At 41.0% G+C, this 14,996-nt stretch overlaps 1 protein-coding gene across 13 annotated transcripts in view; it reads right to left on the bottom strand.

Annotated features, from left to right (window-relative positions):
* Nucleotides 1–14,996, bottom strand: part of ARMH3 (armadillo like helical domain containing 3) — a 169,481-nt gene that overhangs the window by 4,209 nt on the left and 150,276 nt on the right. For 3 of the 13 annotated variants that reach the window (XM_070484670.1, XM_070484663.1, XM_044752165.2), the window contains one exon: nucleotides 6,690–7,036. The exons of 7 other annotated variants lie outside the window; for them this stretch is intronic. In XM_070484670.1, the coding sequence (XP_070340771.1) occupies nucleotides 6,866–7,036 (171 nt within the window). In that variant the 3' untranslated portion in view covers nucleotides 6,690–6,865. Of the gene's footprint in view, nucleotides 1–1,046; nucleotides 1,160–6,689; nucleotides 7,037–14,996 lie in introns of those variants that run through there. 3 more of the 13 variants (XR_011494234.1, XR_011494231.1, XM_070484692.1) reach the window with 2 other exon arrangements.

Below are 14,996 nucleotides of genomic sequence, written 5' to 3'. Positions count from 1 at the left end.
CCAAAAAGAAGGGACTACCATAGCCAGCCCTGATGTGACTTCAGGATAAGACCATGAACCAAAGGCAAGGATAATTAGGGGAAGAGGCACTACATCAAGTTAGAGGAAGTGAGTTGGGCAAAAAGGAGAGATTAGGAGAGGGAATGGCTGTTCACTCTGATAATCTGGATAACAGCTGTTCTACAACTTGATCTGGTCTGGGAGGGAAGTCTATGATGTCATGGAGAGCTGCCAATTCAGTAGGAAGCTTGAATGAGTGAGTGATGAGGGAAGCTTAGCTCTAACAGAAGGTATGGGTGAAAGGAATAAACTACAGTTAGGACTGGTCAGAGGGATTGAGAACGGACTCCTGAGGGGTGCAAAGGTGCCTCTGGGCTGTTCTCACCAATCCAGTCTTGTGCCAGGGAAGACGACGTCTTTTGGTAAAAACACTTCTGCCTACTAAAAATTCCTGAGGAGAGAGTATGGATGGAGAATACAGGGAAGGCTCATGTCTCTGAGTGTGGGGGGAAGGGACAGCTAACGCAAAGGTCTAGCTCGAGCTCCAGGCTCAGACTCCTTCCCTCCAGACATCCTCAAGGTCACTTTGCCTGGCTATGTCCTACAGACCCTGTTATGGGCTGGCTCCTTGGCTTCTAATTCCATTTGTTGGCAGGAGGACTGGTACTCAGCAACGGCAGTCACACACAAAGTAATCTGGCCCTCTCATGCACATGGGCTGTGCTCCTGGCTAGAATATCTACAGCCAAGGTCCTGGCTCAGAAGTGAATGGCTCAAGCCCAGGAAAAGGCAAAATTCCTCCAAGACGGAACCAGCCCCCAGGAACCAGGCAGAATAGAATACATGCTTTCTCAAACCCTGAACACTGGACAGCCTCACCAATGCCTATGACTCGGCAACCTGGCCTCAGCTTTCCCTGAAGGATGTCAGGTGCCAAAAGACAAATACCATGCTAAAGCCAATTTCTGAGAAAAAAGTGCAGCATGTCAAGAGTGACTACATCCTGAGAGTCTCAGGCCTTAGGTCAAGCTGCCTTGATCACCTACCTGGGCTTTCTCCTCCTGCCAGAGCAGAGTAGAAGGTTTAGGATCTCACTCAGAGCAGGGATTTCTCCTCTCCCAGTAAAGTTGGCTTCTGCCAGAACAGCTTAGTTCAGTTTCTTGCAGGAAGGTGAAAGCAGAGAAGGCCTCTGAGCTCCTTGGAAGGAAACCAGAGGCCTGGCTGGACTTAGTGCATGACCTAGGCTCTCCTCACCCCGGACCTTTCTTCCTCTTTTACCCAGTAGAAAGTTGCCCTTCAGTTCATCCAGCCTCTGCCATCTCCTGCCCTCATCATTTCTCTTAAATCCCAAAAGAAGAAAACATTCTAAGCCCAGGTCTGGGTCCTAGCACTTTTGAGATTTCAGAGCACTGAGGCTACTTTCCTAGTCTGGAAAAGCTGCTTTCGGAAGCTTCAGACTTTAGGAACATGTCCCATTTGGGCCTCACACTCATCACTGGCCTGGGAGGTGGCAAGGACAGCACGTAGGCAGAGGGCAATCTCCCAGAGCCCTTGTGCCTAAAGGCCTTAGGTTTCACCATAGTTTGCAGCCTCAGTCTCTGGATTCCTAGCAAGTCCAAAGGCACGTCCTAGGCTGAGATCCCTCCCTAATACATCAGGTAGCAGTCTATCTCCCAAGCACAAGCCCACCTTCTTTCATCAGCTGTTGGGCTTGAGGGTTTCCTAGAACCATGCCCACCACCTCAGCCCAAGGTAGCTCCGAAGTCAGTAAATCACCTACAAGCCACATGTGCTCTAAGGAATCCTTACACTCCCACCTGTGACCCTCAGTAGACAGGAACCTGGCTCTTGGCAAGGGGCCTGATAGAAAGAGAACTAAACTGGGAGTCCCACTCCTACTAACCCAACCTCTTTGAGCCTCAGCCTTTCTCTCTATAAAACGGAACTTGAACTCACCTCCCTAAAATGATAAGGCAATAAAAGTTTTGAGTTGCTGAAAGTAACATACAATTGATGAAAATATTATCATCTCAATGGCTACACAGCTACCTAGACAGCTCCTTGGACTCAAGAGTAACGGTCTTCACAGCCCAGGAAGTACCATCTATTTCAAACTATCCCAAATATTCTATGTACGTAAATGATTCTTCACTACAAAGGAACATCTTCTGGATTTTAGTGGAAGACACAAATAGTCTCAGCTTCAGAGATCCTATGCCCTCTTCGTTGCCCTAATAAATACGTTGCCTCAGGTGAGGGAAGAAAAAACTATTGGGGTGGGAGGAGGACCTAAACCCCTCCTCTGAGGTCTCTAGAGAAGGAGGGCCTAACATCGGCTTTTAGGTCAGAGAGAACCGAATTTCAGTCCCAGATAGACCACTAATTAGCTATGTAAACTTATACACATTACTTAATCTCTTTGAGCCTCAGTTTCCTTATCTGTAAAATGGGGATAACACTTCATTAGGTTGATGTGAGGATGAAATGAGATGACTGTCCACTGTCTGGCACATAACGAACAGTCAATAAATGGTTACTAATTTTATCATAAAAGCTTCCTTCTAGTGACAAAAGGCATCTGGTAGTTCTGCTTGTCCCCAGATAGTTCTAACCATGAGCCAGGAGTTAGGGCCTTTTACATCTTTATTGAGCCTATGGCAGATTCTGGTGAACAGGAAACCTAATTTCTCGATTCGTATGAAAGCCAGCTTCCCAAAATGACCCCACTGTCCTGAGTGTAACTGCAATGCATCAGCCAGAAGTCAAAGAATGCCCAGTACCTACTGCCAACCTTAACAATCTTGGTAGTGCAAGGGAATACAGGTTTTGGGTGGGGTTTTTTTTTCTGCTGAGGAAGATTAGCCCTGAGCTCACATCTGTGCCGATCTTCCTCCACATTATATGTGGGTTGCTGCCACAGAATGGCTGATGAGTGGTGTGGCTCCACAGCTGGGATCTGAACCCGCAAACCCAGGCCAACAAAATGGAACGCACCAAACTTAACCACCACACCACAGGGATGGCCCCAGGAATACAGGTTATACTAAAGAAAAACTGAGCAGAGATGCCCACAGAGGCTGGCCTTGCATGATACAGGTTGTGAGGCTTTTGGCCACATCAGGATCAGGAACATGAGAGATCCCTGTGCACAAAGTTAGTTCAAAATTGCTGATGAGGTTTCAGATATACACACACACTCCCTTTCCCTAGTACCCACGACAGGCATTCCCCAAAGACTATCCAGTAGTCTGCGCTCCATTTTATTTTAGCAGAACCTTTCAAATGGGAAATAACTTCTAGCCTAAAGATAGCAGCAAAGGAGAATCACCAACCTGGAAAAGTTCCTGCAACAGCTATCCAATCTTGATGCCAGAGGGCTTTGCCCTGTGCCTAAAAAATTGCTTAGTCACAAATCTCTGTTGGACTGAATTCCCAGAAGAATGAGAATTAGGGGACAACTAAGTAATAAAAGATGACCTGACAGCAAGCTTGTGTTCATTACCTTCTTCTCAATGTGAACCGATGTTTACAGTATAACCTGTTTGGGGAGAGTATGTAAGGCTGCCACCAGCTCACTCCTAACAAGGGCAACATGTAATGGGTTTCCTTAGAGGTCAGGCTGCCAGATGAGCATGAAACCACAAGAGAGCAACAGAGAAACTTACTGAGACTTCCTAAAAATAGGAAACATGGAATCTATCAAGATCGCAGTGGGACATGATGGAACGAGAATATGGAATTAGAGAAACCTTGGTTCAAATCATGGCACCATCATATACTAGTTATATGACCTTGACCTGTCTGAGCTATACTTTCTCTATCTGTAAAATAGTCATCATCATATTTTATTATATTATGAATATCATAAGTAATATATAAAATAAATATAAAAATATAAATCATAGGATCTAGCAAATAGAATGTGCCAAAAGAATGAAGGTTACTAAGCTGAAAAGAAAGAGGAAAAATGGAAACAGAAAGTATTTGATGTATTCAAATAAGATGAATCAGGTGGTTAAACAGTGGCCAGGAGGGTCTGGAGTCATCACTAACATCTGAGGATAGTGACTCAGAAGGCAACCATATCTCTTTTTGCCAAAGTGTTACCATAGGGACAGAACTATAGAAATAATAGTTCTTCCTTTAAAGAGCATAGAAATAAAGCTCTTCAAAGAAAGGAACCTTTGGAATCACCTTCCTAATCCATGGCTTTCCTTTCACAGATGAAGAAACAGATATCCAGGAAGACTAAATTGCCTGAGGATACAAAGCTGGGATTAGACCACAGAGTTTTCTGACTCCCAATCCAGTGCTCTTTCTGTATTGGCAGACTAGTCTAACCTGGTTACTGAGTTTCTAGGCTAAACTTGATCTTTCAGAGAACAAACATTCAAGGAATTCAAACTCACTCCTAGGAAGTGGGAAGCATGATTTGTGGAAAACTGGGAAGGTAACTCAGTGAAGGCATGGTTTGATTTTTTTTTTTTGGTGAGGAAGATTGGTCCTGAGCTAACATCTGTTGCCAATCTTCCCCTTTTATTCTTTTTTGCCTCCCCAAAGCCCCAGTACATAGTTGTATATCCTAGTTGTAAGTCCTTCCAGTTCTTCTATGTGAGATGCCACCACAGCATGGCTTGATGAGCAGTGTGTAAGTCTGCACCCAGGATCCAAACCAGCGAATCCCAGGCCACCGAAGTGGAGCACATGAACTTAACCACTATGCCACTGGGTCAGCCCCTGGTTTGATTTTTGAGCTGTAATGACTACCAGGTCCTCCAGGGCTTGTCAATTTCCAGCAGTAGCAGCTGAAGAACCCTGCTCAGCCCTCCTGTAGTTGGTGTAAACTTTACAGACCACTGCAAGCTCATCAGCAAAATCTGGTTTTGGTTGCTATTTAATTGCTTAATACTTATTTAGAAGCTTGAAATTCGAAGGTCTTTAATCTTCAACTGGGCCTCTTTGGCCACAGCCACCAGATGGTCTCCAGGCTTGGGGTGGGGTGTTAAAAGGATTCAATGAATCCCTTCTACAGTTATGCACATAACCACATTTCAGTCAATGATGGACCACATATATGACAGTGGTCTCATAACATTAGTACCTGATACAGCCTAGGTGTGTAGTAGGCTATACCATCTATGTTTCCATAAGTATACTCTATGATGTTCACAAGAGGACGAAATCACCTAACGATGCACTTTTCAGAAAGTATCCCCATTATTAAGGGACGCATAATTGTACAATGAATGCTCATACCTCAAGGCCAATTTTCCACTCTCCAAAAGAGATGGCAATCACTCTGTTCTCACTTCCATGCCATTCTGCTTTAACTCTGCCGAACCACTAATCATAGAAAAATTAATCTCTGGATGATTTGAAACAGATATAGTGATTAAAAGGAGGAAAGAAGATGAAGGCTTTTTAGAGGATTTTCATGATAATCTCCATCTATCTCCCCCACTGGACTCTGGCCATTTACTCTATTTCAGATGTTTATCCACTAGTTAGAGAATATTTTTTGTCCCTATTTCTTCCACACAGTAGGAAAGAGCAGCCTGAGGGAGCTCAGAAACCACAAACCAGAGCATCACCAGGCATAAGTCTGAACACTGCCTTTGCTTCTCTCATCAGTTAGGGGGAACTGATCAGGTACTGCTTATTCTGCAAGATGATGATGAGGAATAATGAAAGAGTTTTGTCCATGGCAAGTTGTTGGGAAATGAAGTTCATCGCTCACAGTGGTTCTGATTTGAGACAAACCTGTCCTGGTGCCCACAGACCCAAGGAAGTCTGAATAATCAGGCTTCCTCCCCATGCCACCCCTCTAAACTGTTCACTGCTTTAGCATAATGTCCCATCTCTAAAAGAGTGCTGAGCACAGAGTAGGCTTTCAATAATGGTCAGTGGCAAATGGACTGCTAGAGAGGAGAGAAGGTCCAAATAGCTGCAGATAGTTTTTATGGTAAACGCAGACTGAAGTCTCTCTCCCATCGTCCATGGAGGAACAGAAGTCAAATAGGCCATTTCTCAGCCAGGAAGGCTGAAACCTTTTTCCTTCTAATACCCAGCAACCTTCCTCAAACTCAAAGGAAAACACCCTTCCCTATAAAAAGGAGAATGACCTACTCAGAGCATTGCCTAACTCCCTTCTCTGGATTGTTATAGGGCTGAAATGCTCTGTAAGTTTTGGCAAGAGACTGAAGAGAAATGAGAGATCTGATCTTTCATTTTCTCTGAAAGGACCTTATCTAGCCTCCTATCTTTCTTCTACTTTCCCAAAATCAGACCTCCCCAGAACCAGTTATGTGTCTTCCAAAGAGGAACAACCCTCTTTTCTCCCAGAAGCAATAAAGGTCTGTCCTCAACCCTGCAACTTCACCAGTCTAAGGACAGCCTGCCACTGGCATTCTCAACACTTAAGTGGTTGTCTGATGTTGGACAGCTTGGAAGGGGAATTCTGGTAACAGAGAAGCAAAAAATCAATTCTTCTTCCTCCATAATTCATATTTATTCTTCCAAATTCAGCACTAGTTGAAACTAAACAAGAAGCACTACAAAGATGTTCTCTAAGTAAAGACCTGATGGGTCACTATGGGGTCTGTTGTGCCTGGGCTCTGAAAAAGTTTCAACCAATAGCTAATAATTTTCAAGATAACGTAATTCAGAGTATGGCTCTAGAGTCAACCCACCTGGACCCATATCCTAGATCCACCATTTACTAGCAGGGTGGAGCTGGGTGAGCCTCAGTTTCCTTATCTGTAAAATGGGAATAATAGTAATGTTTATCATATAGTGCAGGTTGTGAGGATTAAATAAGGCAATGTATACAGAGTACCAAGCATACTGCTTAACACACAGAAAGTGCTTAACAACCATCGCTATTATTATTATTGTTCTCTTTCATTTTAATATGACTCCATGAATAATTGCTTTTTAGGACCTGAAATTCCAACCCCTGCCATAAATGAGCAAACTCTCCCCTCCCCCACTTTCTGGAAGAGATCTGTCTTCTGCAGGCTTCCCAACGAGGGATTTCCTGTGGAGGAAAGAACACACTGCTTTAGGGTTTGCGCATTAACAGGCAGAGTGGCAGGCCCTCTCCTGGAGAAAGAGACATGTTATCACTACTGATTTCCTCACTGAAATTGTGTCACAGCTAGATTTTCAGCACCCTGAAGGAAGCAACTCAGTGTCATATTATAGATTTTCCACAATGCCTAAAAGAATCCTAAGAAACAGTAAACATTCAACATGCTTGTGGACTAATTTAGTAACACTCAGGCCAAAAAAGGAAAGGAATTTCTCCTGAGAGTCACACGGTAAGATTAGAGTTAGCCCATTACAGCACACTGAGCACTGTTCTCAGCACTCTGATAGGCTTCTAAAGCCCTCAGAGCCGATCCTGCCTTTAAGGAGCTAATAAGCAAAATGGAGACTCCAGATAAACCACCATGGAAGGGCACACCCAGACCACATACAGGGTTGAGCCCGTAGTGCTAAGTGTGGTTTGGCATCGGCTGCAAAACTGACAAGTGAATGGGCTGCCTGGTTGAAATGGTGTCACACCTTTTAAGATGGGGAAAATCAAGAAATCTAAAGTCTCTTCCACGTTGTCTACCACCTCCTCCACTTTGCGTTACTGTGTCAGCTAATTCTGAGTGCAAAGTTCTCCGCCAGCATAGCAGGGCCCCTGAGACAGCAGCTGCAGAGAGGGCCATTAGCTCTGACAGGTCTGTGACTCTGGCACTGACAGCTTAGGCTCACTCCATCAGGGGATATCACCGAAGGGCAAATTGTTCAGGCTCAGCCCTGATGCTGAAAAAACAAGTCCTGCACAAAAGATCAGCAAAAGGTTGAAAGGGTGGGAACAAATGTCACTTTACTCCCCAAACACACAATCTATAGTTTCAATTTCTCAGAAATCAGGTTTGATCCATTCTGAAATGCCCTTCTGAGGTGTGTTCAATTTAGCAACCAATTTCAACTGCACAAATTCAGCTCAACTGTGCAGTGTACTTATTAGATAACTGTCCACAACAATCTAAGCAAATATAACACAGTAATCTTTGAATAGCCAGGTTCAAAGACTTGCTGAGCTATTTTTAGCACACATTTGCCTACCAACAAGTAACCAATAGATTTGCATCTCAGGAGACAAGGAGAAGAAACAATTAGATTCATGAGCTCCAAGGTAACTAGTACCCTGAGAAGACTGTTAGTTTCCTTCAAATGCTGTCTGTTTAACCTTCTTCTATACAGGACAAAGCTTGGTCCGCGTCCAGATGGACATGGCCTAAAAAGAGGCCTAGTGACCAAGCAGTTAAAAGGACAAAGTATCAGCTGCTCAGAGCTTCATGTTTCAATTGTCCTTGTTGTTTTGAGATTTGAGGGTCAAGCTTTTGTAAATAATAAATGTAAGGCTAGGACCTGGGTGCAAGAATAGGAGGGAAAAAAGGGGAAAGGGAAGAGAGACCTTTTAGTGAATTATCTTAAAAACAATATTAAAATGCTCACTATATATACTGTTGCCAATATCCATTTAAAATTCTCCCCTCTAGTGCTCTAAAAAACAGGAAGGAAGAAAGAGAATGAAGTAAAATGGGACAACATATATGAATAGTGAATGCATGGAAAGGTTCTCTGAAAAGTGTGTGAAATTAAAAAAAATTCAACTAGGTAACTCTGGGTATACTGTAATATTCTAAAGAAGTTCAGGACTTCCACTTCCAGTCATGATAGGGTAACTGAGAACTAGGAAAGAAAGAACTCTTGGGGCCAGCCCTATTGCCAAGTGGTTAAGTTCACATGCTCTGCTTTGGTGGCCCAGGGTTTTGCCAGTTTGGATCCTGGGCGCGGACATGGCACTGTTCATCAGGCCATGCTGAGGCAGCGTCCCACATGCCACAACTAGAAGGACCCAGAACTAAAATATACACAACTACGTACCAGAGGGCTTTGGGAGAAAAAAGGAAAACAATAAAATCTTTAAAAAAAAAAAAAAGAAAGAAAGGACTCTTTTCAGATACTGGATAACAAGCAGTGGAAGACAGGAATCCTGAGAGAAAGAAAAGGTGAGCATGAAGGTCCTGCTGGGCTAAGGAGACACACTGGAGTTTGGGGAGGCAGAGGTGGCTGAAACTTGTGAGGCAGATTACCAGTGAGGAGGGAGTTAGGCAAAGAAAAGACCTTCATAAATTTGCATAATATTTCCATTGAATATGCTAATAAGGATTACATGTGTAGGATAAAACTCAACCAGGCTGGACAAAAAAACGACTGAGGATCTGTAAGCTGAACAATTCTCAGAGCTCACGCAGGACTGGGAAGGGTTCAAATTTTGATCAGCCAGAATGAAAAGCACCTGTCGAATACCTAGGGCATTCAAAAGAGATGCTAGAACAGTCCCACCTTAACAGGAGAACTAAACTAGCCCTAGAGTAAAAGCTACTTTACACCTACCCAAATAAACACTTAAAAGAAGTGTCATGGATGACGGTGATCAAGAGGTATAAACTTCCAGTAATAAGATGAGTAAGTACTGGGGATGTGAGGTACAACATGATGACTACAGTTAACACTGCTGTACGGTATATTTGAAAGTTGTTAAGAGAATAAATCCTAAGAGTTCTTATCACAAGGAAAAAGACATTTTTTTCCTTTTTCTTTTTTTTTGGTACCTATATACGATGATGGATGTTGACTAAACTTATTGTGGTAATCATTTCACAATATATGTAAGTCAGGTCATTATGTTGTACGCCTTAACCTTATACAGTGCTGTATGCCAATTATATCTCCATAAAGATCACCACACACACACACAAAGTTTCAAAAGGATCATGCAGCTCCACAAATAATTACCTGCCTTCCTAAATAAAGTCCAATACTATTTAAAACAGACAACAAAATCCAGCACTCAACTACATAACATTCACAATGTCCAGTATCCAATAAAAAATTACCAGACATGTCAAGAAGAAGAAAAATGTGACTTATAACCAAGAGAAACATCTATTTCTATAGAAATAGACCCAGAAATAGATGATGAGATTAGCAACAAGGACATTTATTATAAATATGTTCAAGTATTTAATGACAACCATGAACATAATAAGTAGCAAAATGGAAGATACAACATACATCACAATACACTACTAAAAATCAGTGTTAAAGAGAGAATATTAAAAGAAGCCAGAGGAAAAAACAACATTACATACAGAGGAACAAAGATAAGAATTCACACTTCTTGTCAGAAATTATGCAAGCCAGAAAACAATGGAATTATCTCTGTGCCAAAAGAAAAATATACTGTTAAACTCGAAGCCCACATCCAGCAAAACATTCTTCAGAAATGAGGGTGAAATAAAGACCTTTTCAAACAATCTGGAGAATGTATTGTCAACAGTCCTATAATACAAGAGATGTGAAAATAATTTCTTGTGGCAGAAGGAAAATCACATTATCTGGATCTCTAAATAGGAATAAAGAACACTGGAAATGGTAAATACATGGGTAAATATAAAATACTTTTACATAAATTTTAAAATGAGCAAAAAGATAATTGACTCTTTAAAGGAAAAAATAACAATAATGTATTGTGAAATTTATAACAAACCCAGAAGAAAAATGTTTGACAACACTGGTACAAAGGACCAGAGGGGGCAAATGGAAATACACTATTACTATGTTATTACATGTTACGTGAAGTCATATGACATTATTTTGAAGGTACACTGTGATAAGTTAAAGATGTATATCGTGTAAACTCTAGAACAATCAGTAAAAAAATAAAATGAAGAGGTATAGCTAAAAAAGTCAATAGTGGACATAAAATAGAATACTAAAAAATACTAAGTTAATCCAAAAGCAGGCAGAAAAAGAAAAAAAAAAATAAAAAACAGACGACAGAAAAAGAAAAGAGCAAGATGGCAGATTTTAACTCAGCCATATTGATACATAAATTAAATGTAACACTCCAATTAAAAGGCAGAGCTTGTCAGACTGGATATAAAATCAAGACCCAACTAGGGGCTGGCCCCGTGGCCGAGTGGTTATGTTTGCGCGCTCCGCTGCAGGCGGCCCAGTGTTTCGTTGGTTCAGGTCCTGGGCCCAGACATGGCACTGCTCATCAAACCACGGTGAGGCGGCGTCCCACATGCCACAACTAGAAGGACCCACAACGAAGAATATACAACTATGTACTGGGGGCTTTGGGGAGAAAAAAGGAAAAAAAATAAAATCTTTAAAAAAAAAAAAAGACCCAACTAAAAGGGATCCACCTAAAATACAAAGACACAGATAGGCTGAAGATAAAAAGATCGAAAAAGATATGCTATATAAACACTAATGAAAAGAAAGTAGAATGGCTATATTAATATCTGACAAAGGAGATTTCAAAACAAGGAATGTCATCAAGAATAAAGAGTGAGGGGCCGGCCCTGTGGCCGAGTGGTTGAGTTCTGCTTCTGCGGCCCAGGGTTTCACCAGTTCGGATCCTGGGTGCGGACATGGCACTGCTCATCAGGCCACGCTGAGGTGGCGTCCCACATGCCACAACTAGAAGGACCCACAACTAAAACATACACAACTATGTACCGGAGGGCTTTGGGAGAAAAAAGGAAAAAAGTTAAATCTTTTTAAAAAAATTTAAAAAATGAAGAGTGAAATTTCATAATGATAAAGGGGTCGGTTCATTGAGAAGACAATTCTATATGTATATGCATCTAATAAGAAAGCTTCAAAATTTTGAGTGAAGCAAAACTGACAGAACTGAAATAGAAAAGTCTATTATTACAGTTGTAGGTTTCAATGGTCCTCTCAATAACTGACAGAAAACACAGACAGAAAATCAGTAAAGACGGAAGATTTAAACATTACCAATCAACTCGACCTAAAGGCATTTATAGAAAATTCTACTCAACAACAGCAGAATACATATTCTTTTAAAATGCACATAGAACATTCAACAGGACAGATCATATGCTGGACCAAAAAACAAATCTTAGTAAATTTAAAAGGACTGAAATCACAAGGAGTATATTTTCTGCCTATCAGGGAATTAAGAAATTAATAATAGGGGCTGGCCCAGTGGCATAATGGTTAAGTTTGCATACTCCAATTCAGCAGCCTGGGATCCATGGGTTCAGATCCTGTGCACAGACCTACACACTGCTCATCAAGCCATGCTGTGGTGGCATCCCACATACAAAACAGAGGAAGACTGACACAGATGTTAGCTCAGGGCCAATCTTCCTCACAAAAAAAGAAAAAAAGAAGAAATTAATAACAGAAATTTATCTGAAAAATCTCCAAATAATGGAAATGAAAAACATATTTCTAAATATCATAAAAGAAATGAGAAAATATTTTGAACTGAATGAAAACGAAAACAGCATAGCAAGATTTGTGGGATGTTGCTAACACAGGGGAAATACATGGCACTAAATTGATATATTAGAAAACAAGAACTAAAATCAATGATCTAAGTTTCCACCTTAAAAAATTAGAGAAAAAGAGCAAACTAAACCAAAGTAACATAAGAAAATAACAGGGGCCGGCCCCATGGCCAAGTGGTTAAGTTCGTGTGCTCCGTTTCGGCGGCCCAGAGTTTTGCCAGGTCGGATCCTGGGCTCAGACATGGCACCACTCATCAGGCCACATTGAGGCGGCATCCCACATGCCACAACTAGAAGGACCCACAACTAAAATATACAACTATATACTGGGGGGGTTTGGGGAGAAAAAAAGCAGCGAGAAAAAGAAAAGAAGGAAATAACATAATCATATAAATTAATGAAATAGAAAACAAAAAATTAATGTAACTAAAAGCTGATTCTTTGAAAAAATTAATAAAATTGATAAACCTCTAGCCAGACTGATCAAGAATAAAAGGGAAAACACACATTATCCATATCATGAATGATAAATCCTATAGGCATTTAAAGGAAAAAAGAGAGTATTACGAACAATTTATGCCAATAAACTCAACAACCTATATGAATGAGTAATTTCCTTGAAGACAGCAATTACTAAAACTGGCCCAAGAACAAGTAGGAAACCTGTCTATCCCTAAATCTATTAAAGAAATTGAATTAATAATTAAAATGCTCCCCAGAGAAGTATAACAATATATGCAATTTACTTTGAAATGTGTAAAAAAGTCAGATGGGTTGATGGAGATTCATCCCATGGATCAGATATGTGATAAAGTATAGAAAAATGTAAATGACAGAATCTAGGTGGTGGTTATATTGGTATTCCCCATACAATTTTTTCAACTTTACTGTATGTTTTAAATTTTTCATAATAAAATGTTGGGTAAAAATTCTTCCGAGAGAAAACTCTAGGCCCAGATGCCTTCACTGATGAATTCTATTAATCATTAAGCAAGAACTAATACTAATCCTACATAAACACTTTTAAAAATGAAGATAAACTCTCCAACTGATTTTATAGAGCAGCATTACCCTAATAGCAAAACCAGACAAAGACATCACAAGAAAACTATGAACTAATATCCCTCATAAACGCTGACACAAAAGTAATCAAGAAAATATTAGCAACTCAAATTCTGTAATATATAAAATAAACACTGTATCATGATCAAGACAGGTTTATCCCAGGAATGTAAGGATGGATTAACACTAAAAAATCAGTCACTGGGGCCGGCCTGGTGGCTCAGCAGTTAAGTGCGCAGTTCCCCTTCAGCGGCCTGGGGTTCACTGGTTTGGATCCCGGGTGTAGACATGGCACCGCTTGGCAAGCCATGCTGTGGTAAGCATCCCACATATAAAGTAGAGGAAGATGGGCACGGATGTTAGCTCAGGACCAGCCTTCCTCAGCAAAAAGAGGACGATTGGCAGCAGATGTTAGCTCAGGACTCAACTTCCTCAAAAAAAAAATTATGTTTCTGTACAATAGCAAAAAACAACTGGAAATCAAAATTAGGACTACCATTATGTAACATAAAAAAATGAAATATTCAGGGATAGACCGAACAAAATAGTGTAAAACAATATGCTAAAAAACTACAAAACACTGATGAGAAAATTTACAAGATCTAAATAAATGGAGAGATATACTATGTTCATGGATTTGAAAACAATATTGTTAAAGTGTCAATTCTCCCCCAAGTTGATCTACAGTGTTAATGCAATTCCAATCAAAATTTTAGCAGGCTTCTTTTGTATAAACGGACAAGCAAATTTTACATTTTATATGGAAATGCAAGAGACCTAGAATCTGCAAAACAATTTTTAAAAAGAACAAAATTAGAGGATTTATATTATTTGATTTCAAGATTTACTACAGACTTACAATAATCAAGACATTGTGGGGCATACATTTAGTCATATAGACCAATGGAAAAGAACTGATACTTCATGGGGCCGGCGTGGTGGTGCAGCAGTTAAGTTCGCACATTCTGCTTTGGTGGCCCGGGGTTCGCCGGTTTGGATCCTGGGTACGGACATGGCATCGCTTGGCAAGCCATGCTGTGGCAGGCATCCCACATATAAAGTAGAGGAAGATAGGCACGGATGTTAGCTCAGGGCCAGTCCTCCTTAGCAAAAAGAGGAGGATTGGCAGTAGATGTTAGCTCAGGGCTTATCTTCCTCAAAAAAAAAAGAACGGATACTTCAGAAATAGACCCACATATATATGGTCAATTGATTTTTTACAAATGTGCCAAGGTACCTCACTGGGGGAAAAATAGTCTTTTCAACAATGACATTGGAACAAATAAATATTTGAGGGGGAGGGTTGCGGAATGAGCATTTACTCTTACCATACAAAAAAAATTTACTTAAAACAGATCATTGGGGCTGGCCCCGTGGCCGAGTGGTTAAGTTCGCATGCTCCGCTGAAGGCGGCCCAGTGTTTCGTTGGTTCGAATCCTGGGCGCGGACATGGCACTGCTCATCAAACCAGGCTGAGGCAGCGTCCCACATGCCACAACTGGAAGGACCCACAATGAAGAATATATAACTATGTACTGG

The sequence above is a fragment of the Equus asinus genome, chromosome 2 (genome assembly GCF_041296235.1).
Source record: "Equus asinus isolate D_3611 breed Donkey chromosome 2, EquAss-T2T_v2, whole genome shotgun sequence".
NCBI lineage: Eukaryota > Metazoa > Chordata > Mammalia > Perissodactyla > Equidae > Equus > Equus asinus.
This window is presented reverse-complemented; position numbering and strand designations above follow the sequence as displayed.